The sequence below is a fragment of the Abrus precatorius genome, unplaced genomic scaffold (genome assembly GCF_003935025.1).
Source record: "Abrus precatorius isolate BTA unplaced genomic scaffold, Abrus_2018 Scaffold7, whole genome shotgun sequence".
Lineage (NCBI taxonomy): Eukaryota > Viridiplantae > Streptophyta > Magnoliopsida > Fabales > Fabaceae > Abrus > Abrus precatorius.
In genome coordinates this window covers 20,465,031-20,476,185 of record NW_020874417.1, presented here as the reverse complement: position 1 = coordinate 20,476,185, position 11,155 = coordinate 20,465,031, and the positions used below count along the sequence as shown (strand labels likewise).

Here is an 11,155-nt window from a genome sequence, read left to right as displayed (position 1 = left end):
AAGGGAATTATTCACCTAAAAAGTATGCACCTACCATTAAATGTGCTTTGATTTCTATGCGTACATAGTAGGTTCCCTTCAGACAAAACCATGTTTGATGTTTATCAAGTCAAGATGTATATTTTTTTTTCATTAAAATTTTCTATCATTAGATACTTAAATTTAATATTAAGAGCTAAAATTAATAAAATTATAATAATAACCATAAGTCCAATAGTACACTTGATTGCCAGCGCTACTAACAGAAAAGACATGGAAGGAAGCCAAGGGAAGCATTGGAAGTGAGACAAGTCATTGAGGAGGAACAGTTTATTAAAGCCACATTGAAGGAGATGGACCTGACAGCTTTTCAATCATTTGTTGTGGGTTGGCATTGCTCGTTAATAAGGTCTAATGGGTAGGTCCCTTCCGCCATAAAGTTCTTCCTTTTTATTTTTTGTGTTCTTGCTTTATTGGCCATGAATATATTCTCCCTTTTTTTCATTTTGTTTTATTCATTTTCCAATATTTATGTATCTTTGTCATCATTCTAGTTTTCTTATTTCATATTTCCCTTTTTGCCTTTTTTTTCGCTCTGAATTGTAGAAATAATTAAAATACGAATGGAAGTGAAATATCTCCTGTTTTATCATTTATTTAATGGATACTGAATAATTTCATGAGCGGAATTATATAACTTGAGAATTTAGCAAAATAATTTAATTTGCATGTAGGGTCACATAATAACAAATGGGTTTGTCAAATATGCAAATTACTACTACCACCACCCCACACGTTTTTTAAATTGGTAAGTTTAAAATTCAACCCACAAGGCCATAACATTGACTTATGGCAGTTCAATCATGTAGTACCGCTACGGACTGAAGAACTTGTTTGACACTAACTAGTTACACACTATTTGAGTCACCCTTTACATTATGCACTGCAAACCGTACACTTCAATCCATAGGTTTCAATGACACCAATAGAGATGCATCTACTTTTCAATTTTCATCCAATTGGGCTCTTACTGTTCTTTACGAGTCTCCTTTTACTTGGGGATATTATGGATGTTGTTCTTGTAGAACTTAGTTTATGTTCTGTTTCTTTATTTTCACACATCACCAACAAAAACTGAAAAGGTTTCCCCCTTGCGTTATAGCCATTAGATATAAAATTAATGGCTGAGATCTTTGCTGCAGAAACTGCATTGCTGTAGAGAATACAGTTTCTACTTTGTGACTGCAAAGACTGTTTCCTATTACAAAACTAGACGTGAATAAGAACTCTGAAAACTTGTTTACTAAATTTTCTTGGTTCAACTATCATTCATAACTTGGAAAAGATCACGATTACTCGTGTATGATTTAGGTCGCAATTAAGAGAAAACTGTTTAGAATAATCCAGAGATATTCATTAGTTAATCTTTCGAAGTTGAATGTTTCATCGTAATAATCTTTGAGAAATTTGATCGTCTAATTAGGTTAGGTTCAAACTGTCACCATATTAATACTTTAAAAACTTTTTATTACAAAATCTTTCAAAATTAATCCAACACGAGTGATTCCTCAAATATATAAAATACCCCTATAGATGTCCTGATGTAGATTAAAATGGCAACAAAAACTGAGCAACTGATTAAATAAAAACCAAACCTTTCAAAACTATTAAACAACAAAAGATTTAAGTCAACTTAATGACATTCAGAAAACGTTATAAGTAGGTAATTTTAAAAAACCACATACAAAAATTTCTAAAAATTACGATGTTCTATCGGAAAAAAGATTATTGAAGTTGGAATAAATAACATTTACATATCAAAACTGAACCCGATCCTAATCCCGTGTACTGGCAAAATTGACTTATGCAACACGTGCACCCAATAATAACCCTCCACGTACAGTTAGTGCACACCACAGAATTTAGCAGTGCCACTAACACACTGGATTTACAGAGACTCAAACAGCAGCAAATTGCCAATTCAATTGACTCCAAAACATTAAGGTTGCTGAGGCGTGCAGCACTGCGCCCACCTCAAACAGTACTGGATTCCAGATACCGTAATGTCTTTTAACAGTTAAGTCGAGAAATTGTCGTTCTACAATTACACAAGTCAAAGCACTGAGATTTACCTACTAGTCCTAAAAAGGACTAATAAACATCCTAGAAACTCATGTCTGGAAGAATATTTAACATTAGAGCTATACAAAGATTAACATAGCATATGTAAGTGTAACCATGAAACATCTAATCTAACACCCAGCAGCCTTGAGAAAATTGTCAAATGGGCTAGCAGGAGGCAGCCTCATGGCTAGTCCTGTGTCCCTTGGCAACTGGGTATGCCCAGTACCACCATTTGATACCTACAATGATATAACAGTGTTAGTATTGCATTTGAAGAATTGGATTTATTTAGTTCTGTGTTTCTGTTATCAGAACAAACCTTTTCAAGTGCAGAGTTACTAATGTCAGCGATTGCCAGAAACGATTTATCAGCTGCTTGACTGAAATGATTCTCAAAGGCAAGCCAATTTGAAAGTTTCTTCCTTGCACATGTTCCAAGTGACTCACACTGGCTAGCCATTGTATTGTATGGAAGGGGTGAAGTGGAGATCGCCGTTCCAGCCACTTGACCAGCTACCTCTAGCGCCTGAAAATGGTGGGCAATTGAGCTTATGAGACCATGAGGAAACAGATGCATGCAGAATGCAATTCATGCCCATTTACATTGCTTGGAAAAATAGGGATTTGGATCCCGTCATGTTGAATGTCGAAAATGAGCGTCATGTTCCGTTATTTTTTTGCATTCGCTTCTCACCCCATCCACAACATCGTCTTTTACTCCAAACCTAATGTTGACTGCGATATTAGTTTTCATATTATTTCAAAATTCACAGCATTTCCCCTTAAATACTCAAATTACTTTCTTATTTTTACTGAATAAATTGTCATTCTGCTACCACTAGAGCATACACTGCATAATACTGATTTAGTCAGCGTAAGCAAAGCTAGTAACAAACTATTTTCAAATACATTGGGAACCCACAAAATGGGAGGGTCCCACATGAAATTAAAAATAAGGTTGTTAGTAGCATTTCTCTACAGTATAATATGTGCTTTGATTACACAAAAATACTGTCATACATACAAACATGCAAGACAGAGAGTGTACCGATTCCATAAGTTGTCCAATGCTGATAACATGAGGCAAAGAAGGGGATACAGGCATCTTTGGCATAAATCGAGAAAGGTCAGAGACAGAAGCTTCACTAATTGTGTCATCTTCACCTGCTGAATTTGAGGGAAAATCCTGCACAATAACCGATATTAAGCCATGGGCAATGACATGCGAGCTAGCCAGTTATAATATTTCTGCAAACAATAAATACTGTGTTAACAGATATTACATACCCCATCAAATGACAATGACTCCTGAGAATGGAAAATCATTTGATTTTGATCAAGAATTGACTGTGGACCAAACACAAATTCTTCATCAGGCTTGAATGTCTCTGACAGTAGCATAGCCAATTCATCTGCATCCAGCTTTAAAAACAAACAGGAAAACCAGGTGAGAGAGTCAGGGGCTATGAACAAAATATAGTTCCTGCATCAAATCTAATACCTCAGTAAAGTTGGCTAAATGATGAACCAACACTTCCTTTATGGTCTGGTGACAATTACGTATTTTGTTCCGTAACTCTGATAATATTGAATTAGCCGACTGATTATCAGCAGCAGTACCATAATCCCTCACATCCACTTGGATCTTAGCATATACTTGATGATCATCACTGATACCCAAGAATGGATCAACCTGATTATATGGTAGTGTGTAGTTATTAAGATACATTTATCATATCATGCATAAACATCATTGCTTTATACTGTCAAAATCAGTGTTGAATTCCTCTAACAGACATTAAAGAGTAGCAAAGTACCAGAACCAGACCAGTCACTCACTTCAGATATGGCTAATGATGCAAAAACATCATTTAGATCGGGAATCTGGTATATTTTGCAGGCAAACACCAACATGCCAGCAGATAATACAAAGACAGACCTCTGACCTGCTGGGGGCATCATTCCTGCCAGAACAAAAGTACATCAATTTTGCATTTTTTGTTTTTTCCTTGAAAAAAATATAGCTCCTTTAAGAAGATAATCTACAAGTCATACCATTACTTTGGTCCAACAACATAGTCCAGAGAGACAGAGGAAGCTGGAAGAACCGGATTACCAGGTTATCTCTGTCTTTCAGGTTCTGAAACATTGAATTGTGAAAGATTTTAACAATGATAGTCATGCTTACAGAAATACATAGCAGAAAGTGCAGTCAAGACTCTGATTATATTCAATTTCCTAAGAAAATAAAAACGAAGTATCTGCTAAAAGTACAGGCATGGATATTCATCTATAAGGTAGAGCCATAACTCAAATGTGAATATAACTATGACAGATGGAACCAGACTAAAGTTGAAGAGAAAATAATCTGCAATGACAAGTTCAACACATTTCTTCAGTTGCCTCATTGTTTATGATAAAATTGTTTACAAAGTCACTCATGATTCAGTAAACATTAGAGTCACTAAACAGCTTGTGTATATATTTTAAACATTAACTTTTGTTGGGAACTCAATGCAAAATGACATGCATTCAATTTACCATTCATGATCTATCCAAAAGTAAAAAATGCAACTAAGATAGAACACTACTGGGATACAAAAATATAATAAAATAAAGACATGAAATAAACTATTAAAATTTTACCTTCATGCGTAAAACAATTAGTGTTAATATGAATGAATGAGCTATAGATTCAATATTTGAAGGCAAATTATCCGGAAGATTGGCTTGAATCCAAAAGGCAGAGAGCAGATGGGCCATTTGATCTTCACTAAGTTTCATAACGTATGGTTCCTGAGATCCAATTCAATACCAAAGCATGGTAAATAACAACTTTTTACAAAGAAAAACAATTAACAAAACCTTTTGACAAATCAATTCAACTACATACTGTGTCAGTCAAACTTGGTGATCCTGTAGCCCTATCAATGATAGAGCTAAGTTTGTAAAAGTTAGGGGAATTCTTTAGGCCATAGCCCTGCTTCCAGTCTTCTACCATTATATCCCTTTCTTTGCCACCATCATGAACAATATTCCCATGATTTTCAGCCTTGGTGCTATCTTTGCTTCTGCGGAGCTTTTCAAGTAAAGCTGTAATTGAAGCAGATGCAGATGCAGATGCAGTATGAGAATGCCTTTTATTGCGTTGATCTAGATATCTGGACCGCAGAGAAGAAATTTCACGCATATGGAAGGAACTCGGAAAAAGAAGTACAGAAAATATAAGGTGTGCTCCAACACGAGCCTCCACATCTGAATGCAACATTACTTTCAGGAGTTGCACAAGAACAGTTTCAGGAAATCCCTAGATGGAAGCATGAAAAATTATCAATAGATGTATTCCAAAATAACACCAACAAGCTTCCTAAAATCTTCAACCATTCATGCAAAAGGAAAATTCTGCAGAAAAATGCATATGGTTCAAAGTTATGTTCAAGGCAATGCCTCTCTTCCTTCCTACCATGTAGTACCATTTTTAGTATGTGTAATCATATTTTGTTAACAATGTTAGATATTACAACAAGCTCTTCTCACCTGCTGCAAACGTAATCGAGCCAATGCTAAGGTGACTGCTCGAGCAAGGATTATCAAAGATCCAATGGTTGCTCTACCAACAACACCAGATGGAACATTTTCTAGAGTTATTGCCATCAAGTCAAATAGTGGCTGGGCATCAATCACCTAGTCAACCAACCAAGGAAAAAAGTAGTTTAGTAGCTTGGAACGCAGTGAACCAATTAATAATAATTTGACCTAAATATATTTTTAATCCTTAAAAATATGACAATTTGGTTTTAGTCCTTCAAAGCTTTTTTTTTTTTTTTGTTTAATTTGGTCCTCATAAATTATAAAAATTTGAAATAGTCTATATCATCACTTAGTGATAACATGACAAACATCTAAACATGCCACATCAACAACCATTTTGAGGTGGCATGTATAAACGCATGTCACATCATCAATAGGTAATAATAGACTATTTTTAAAAAAAATTTAAAATTTATGTGGTTCAGAACTAATAAAAGAATTTGGAGGACTAAACCAAATTTATCATATTTATAAGGACTAAAAGCATATTTTACCCAACTTGTTTTTTGGAGGAAGGGGTGGGTGGGTTGCATTCATAAACCTACCCCATTGGCAATTTCTACTAAGCAGTCCTCAATGGAATTTTGAAGTGAGATATTTAAGTTCAATTCTTGCTCTCCAACAAATTCACCAGAGGCTTGAAGACTTTTCCTAAGATGCCTGCAAAGGTCACCAACAAAACCAATCTCTGACAACCCTCTCCCTGATCTAATTTGCATAGCTAAAGATGTGGCAACTTGAACAACCCAGGTCTTAAGTTGGGGATCATTCATGACATTTTTGTGGTCCAGATGATGTATCACAGAAGCTAGTATTAAGCGCTGATTCCCTGTATTTAAGGGAAAGGAAAACATCATTATGGGGCAAGAATGGAAAATTGTATAAAAGATCCTTGTAAAGTATTGTTCTTAGCTCATAGCTGTTTTAAAATCCTTAAGTCCACACATCTTTAAAAGTAAAACATGGAATATGACTGCAAATCCACTGAATAATTAATCTCTGAAAAGTTATTTGAGCCAGAAACAGTCTGAGAGTAAAATACCCAAGTTCTCCATGAAGTAGGCCATACTGGATAAAACCATCATTGCTAACCCTTTCTGAGGAGCCCATTGTTGTCTAGAATCAAAGTAGGCAAGCATTGGATCCAGCACACGACGCATAGTAGTGCTTTCCTTGGCTAATTCAACCATTCTTTGAATGCATATCTGAGCCCATATATCTGGCTTTTCAATTTCTTCTCTGTAATAATGATTAAAAAAAAATCACAAAAGGGGACCAAAGGGTAATTAAAAGCTGTGTAATAGACTGATTAACACTGCTCCAATAGCTAAGAAATGGCCTGCATTTTTCTATAAGCTAATACCTAGTCAAAACAGAAGGATCTTTTATTTCAGGTCGTGGCTGGATCATCACACAGCTAGAACGATTGTCATTACCAACAACTGAACCACCCCGACCTTCATACCGAACAACCTCATCCACCCAATTATGATGTGGCTCTGCCCTGACAACAGAATCTTCACATTGTCTACTCCACTCATAGTTATCTAGAGTGGCATGAACAATCTACATTTTGAATGAATTAACAAATTAGCAATGATATCTGACAGAGAAGAGAGCACACAAATTAATTATGTAAATTTAAAAAATCTGTTCATAGAAATTCGCAGCATAATGGTAGCTAGACATTTGTTGGGTTTGATTCCTAATTTCCTATTTTAGTGTAAACTGCAAACTTTAATGATAAAGATTATACATGAAATTGAAAGCATCAAGAAGAAACCTTAGATGATTTAAAGTCTCATTTACCACCAAAAAAAATTATTTCACCATATCCCCCCAGCCCCATATTGGAGATATGCCGAGTCCAAACACAATGATCCAAAGGCTATAATGGTTTTAGTGAGGAACAACTCAATAACTTACCTCATCAAAATCAGCAAAAATGTGTGAAAACTCAGCCATAAACCAAACCTGTCAAGAAAAAATGCAATCAAATAAACAATGCACTTACACCTAAAAGACTCCAAAACAACAATAAAAAAACTCACAACCATGAATTTTACATAAAATAACCATCAGAAAGCAATCAGAATTCAATGAACAGAAACTTGCACCATTAAAAGCACAAAGAATCAAATGAAGCATTATTACCATTGCTGAAAGGCATTGCAAGCTCGATGCCCTCAAGCAGCGCTTTTCATGTGTTTCACCATGTTCCCGAGATAGCATGCACACTTTCCGCACCAACTTCTCAATGTTATGAGTATATGTAGCATCCACCTGTTCTTTCATGTGTCAATAGAATGAAAGTGCAAGGAAAAATCACTCCAGCTAATTTATAGGTTGGAAAATCTAATTAATTCATCATTAAATTGAACAACTGAATTTAATATCCAAGGAAGGACCTGTAATTATCAAACAAAATGTAATTATGGTTGAATACAAAGGCACTGTCCACTTTTTCTGTTTCAAAGTACATTAGTCGAAGTAAATAAAGATCTAAATCTTGCACAATCATGCACAAACCATATTTGCAAGCAGCCAAAAAATGTCTTCTTACTTAAGCTTTTTGGATTGTATTATTCACCTGACAGTAGATGAACCTTGATAAGGTTTGGCAACCAAGTGTCTGAATGGTCTCATCCTTAGAATAGCTCAAAAGCTCTGAGCTTACATTAAGCACATCAACAGCAAAATATGCTCTGGAATACACAAGATATAACCTCAAAACTTTGAAGATGAATCACATAAAAAATGTGCAGCAGAGATCAATATCATAATGAAATATTGAAAAGAATCTGTAACATATCAATTGTTTGACCACCAACAGAATGTGGAAACATATGCTGATTAATTATGAGAAACTTACATCTGCACCTTACAGATTGAAAGCAACTTGTTGAAAGATTCTGTTATTATCTTGACCAATTTCATGCGTTCAGATCTGAGTTCTTTGTAGCACCTTTCTTCAAGATATTTTGCTATCTGGAAGAAAGAGCAGAAATAGTTAACTTCAACAATGGATTCAACTAATTCAAGCATCTTTATCTCCTCTTCTCTTTTCTATTATAAAAAAAATACCAATCCACGAGTTAAATAAAATAATAAATACCTTTGGAATTCGGAAAGGATTTTTTGCTGCATATTCACATAATTTGACAATCTTCCTCTCACTTGGCGTCTCATCCTGAGAAGTATAAGTTAAATCATCAATACCAGGATATACAATGAAGTAAATTGATTCATCAACAAGCATTGCTGGCTAATTAGAATCATAAATATTTTTTAAGCTGAAACAGCAGATAACTGAAAACAGTAAAGCAAAACCAATGCACAGAAAGTAACAACTAGTTTCAAATTTTTATTTCAGAGAAGGGAAGATAGTTTTCTGAGTTCTCCTCCTAATGGTAATGTACAATGGCACTATAAATATTAGTCACCACAAAAAAGTGTTTCCTAAGAGGCCATATAGATGGAAAAAGAGCCATAAACGAAAACAACAGCAATGGTGACAAACACAGGAACACAATGAGGTTACTAATTCCATTTTCAAGGAAAAAGGAGTGCGACGAGACACTAACTGGGGATTTAGGGAATATATCAGCAAGCAGTTTTCTGTATCGTTTGACTGGCTGGCGTGATCTTGACCTCAAAGCAGGACAGCAAACACACATGTTCCCACATGCTGGGAAGATCGTCCGCGAGATGATACCCATTACTTGAAATTCCCAAAATGAGAGCACAATGTAGCCAAATTTAGAGCAAACCCACCTAAGATATTCAACAACAAACCTGAAAACTACCAGCAAAAGCAAAAAGCCCCAATCAGTTAACAAAAAGAGAAAGCAAACAAAACCAAAGAAGAATGCAGTAAAGCCAGGATCCAAGGGAAAGACATTGAAACTGAAAGCTGTTACTAAAACAAACAAACATGTCCCCGTTTTTCAAAATGAAAAGCACAAAAAAAAGAAAAAACCAACGACACAGAAAGGAATAAATAAAGCAGAAACGACCAAAGACTGTAAAGAAAGTAACTTTTCAAAGTATCATCAACAACACCAATTTTTTCCCAAGGGATAACAACCAAAGCCAAAGGTACCAACAGCAAAGTCTCTGATAATTCTAGAGAAGGACAAAAACAACCCAGAAGAGTTATAGAAAAAATTAACCGCAATACCTTGCTCCTTGGGAAGAAGATCTGAGAGTGAGAGTTGAACCCTCACACAGTAATGGAGAACAAGCGAGAATTGTAACAACAGCAGTAGAGTAGCAGTAAAATGGGAACAGGAAAGAGAACCCAAACATGAAATGGCGCGTGAGTCAGACAACATGGGAGACTATGTTGGATGTGGTAGATCACGTGATTGTGTCAGGTAGGATTGAATTGAAGGAACACAAATTCATTTTCCTTTTTCTTTTTTCTTTTCCTGTAAAAGTGTACCTCCGTCCTGCCGTTTCAAACTCTGTCAGAACTTACAACACACATTACAACTGATACTTTGATCGGTTGTTTTTAAAAAATATTAAAATCCTGTGCACTCTTATGAAAAATGATGTTACAATTTTTTCCCTAGTAAATGGTGAACAGTGAAAGTTTGAAACTTTATTTTGAACTCTTCTTGGGGGTTACTATTTCTAGGAATGTGTAGTGGTAGTGGTTTTACTTGAAGTGGGGAGATTTATTTTAATAAATCTTATAATATAATTCTTCACATAAATAAATATTTAATTAATTACAACTATAGATAAGCCGTCAACTGCTTTTCTTGAGTCTTGGGTTGGGTCTTTTGATTGGTAATTGAGGACTCACGGAAGTTATTAATCCATCATTAATGAGTGTGATTAAATTAGTGCCTTGTTGTTGGTATTAGTCATTACAAAGATTAGAGTAAGAAAATCGAGAAATGCTGATGCCAGTCACTGGATCTTTGGGGATATAAATAATCAGTGCACATGCCATTGTCATTGCCATTGGAGCATGTAAAACTTTGTGCCCACATGACCACAAATGTTGGGTCTTAGCGGGCAATTTTTATTTCAATATCATCAATCATAAAATAACTATACTTTAAATATTTAATATTTTTGTTAAAAATTATTTTTTGTTATTAAACTTTTTAAATTTTTAATTAGTAATATAATAATAATTTTTTAACTTCTATAACATTGTAGATGATAAAAATTAATTAATAATTTTTTATTGAAAACTTTACATTTAAGAACATCAATGTATTAAATTTTGTAATTTTTTATTATGTATAATATTACATAATTTTAAAAAATGATATAGTTATAAATTTTAAAACTATCATAATTGTTTCAAAATAATATATTAATTAATTTTAATAAATTTCTTAATACATATAATTAGTTGAAATATTTTATGAAAAAACTAAAATATATAAAATAAAATTATCAAAAATGAAAATTTTAGTATATTAACAATTAAATATTATAT

The 11,155-nt window shown here is 34.3% G+C and overlaps 1 protein-coding gene across 3 annotated transcripts; it reads right to left on the bottom strand.

Annotated features, from left to right (window-relative positions):
- Positions 1-1,825: 1,825 nt before the first annotated feature.
- LOC113870950 lies at positions 1,826-10,196 on the bottom strand. Of its 3 annotated transcripts, none has more exons than XM_027507551.1 (20): positions 9,875-10,196; positions 9,279-9,489; positions 8,810-8,884; positions 8,567-8,682; positions 8,285-8,399; positions 7,849-7,977; positions 7,621-7,668; positions 7,058-7,260; positions 6,737-6,933; positions 6,240-6,523; positions 5,641-5,787; positions 4,997-5,410; positions 4,750-4,899; positions 4,159-4,243; positions 3,943-4,067; positions 3,605-3,796; positions 3,391-3,525; positions 3,152-3,289; positions 2,423-2,629; positions 1,826-2,342 (listed from the first exon to the last, which is right to left on the bottom strand). In XM_027507551.1, the coding sequence occupies exons 1-20, from the start codon at positions 10,000-10,002 to the stop codon at positions 2,232-2,234; spliced, it is 3,210 nt and encodes a 1,069-aa protein (XP_027363352.1). In that variant the 5' UTR covers positions 10,003-10,196; the 3' UTR covers positions 1,826-2,231. The 3 variants fall into 3 exon arrangements, with proteins under 3 accessions (XP_027363352.1, XP_027363351.1, XP_027363353.1); XM_027507550.1 differs by having other exon boundaries at positions 9,279-9,496; positions 9,875-10,184; XM_027507552.1 differs by having other exon boundaries at positions 9,279-9,416; positions 9,875-10,006.
- Between the last annotated feature and the right edge of the window lie 959 nt (positions 10,197-11,155).

Coding starts and splice junctions, on each gene's coding strand:
- LOC113870950 (XM_027507550.1), bottom strand. CDS start 10,028: ATGTTGTCTGACTCACGCGCCATTTCATGTTTGGGTTCTCTTTCCTGT. Junction 6,934..7,057: donor GATCCTTCTGTTTTGACTAG/GTATTAGCTTAT, acceptor TCATTATTACAG/AGAAGAAATTGAAAAGCCAG. Junction 5,788..6,239: donor TAGTAGAAATTGCCAATGGG/GTAGGTTTATGA, acceptor TTGGTTGACTAG/GTGATTGATGCCCAGCCACT.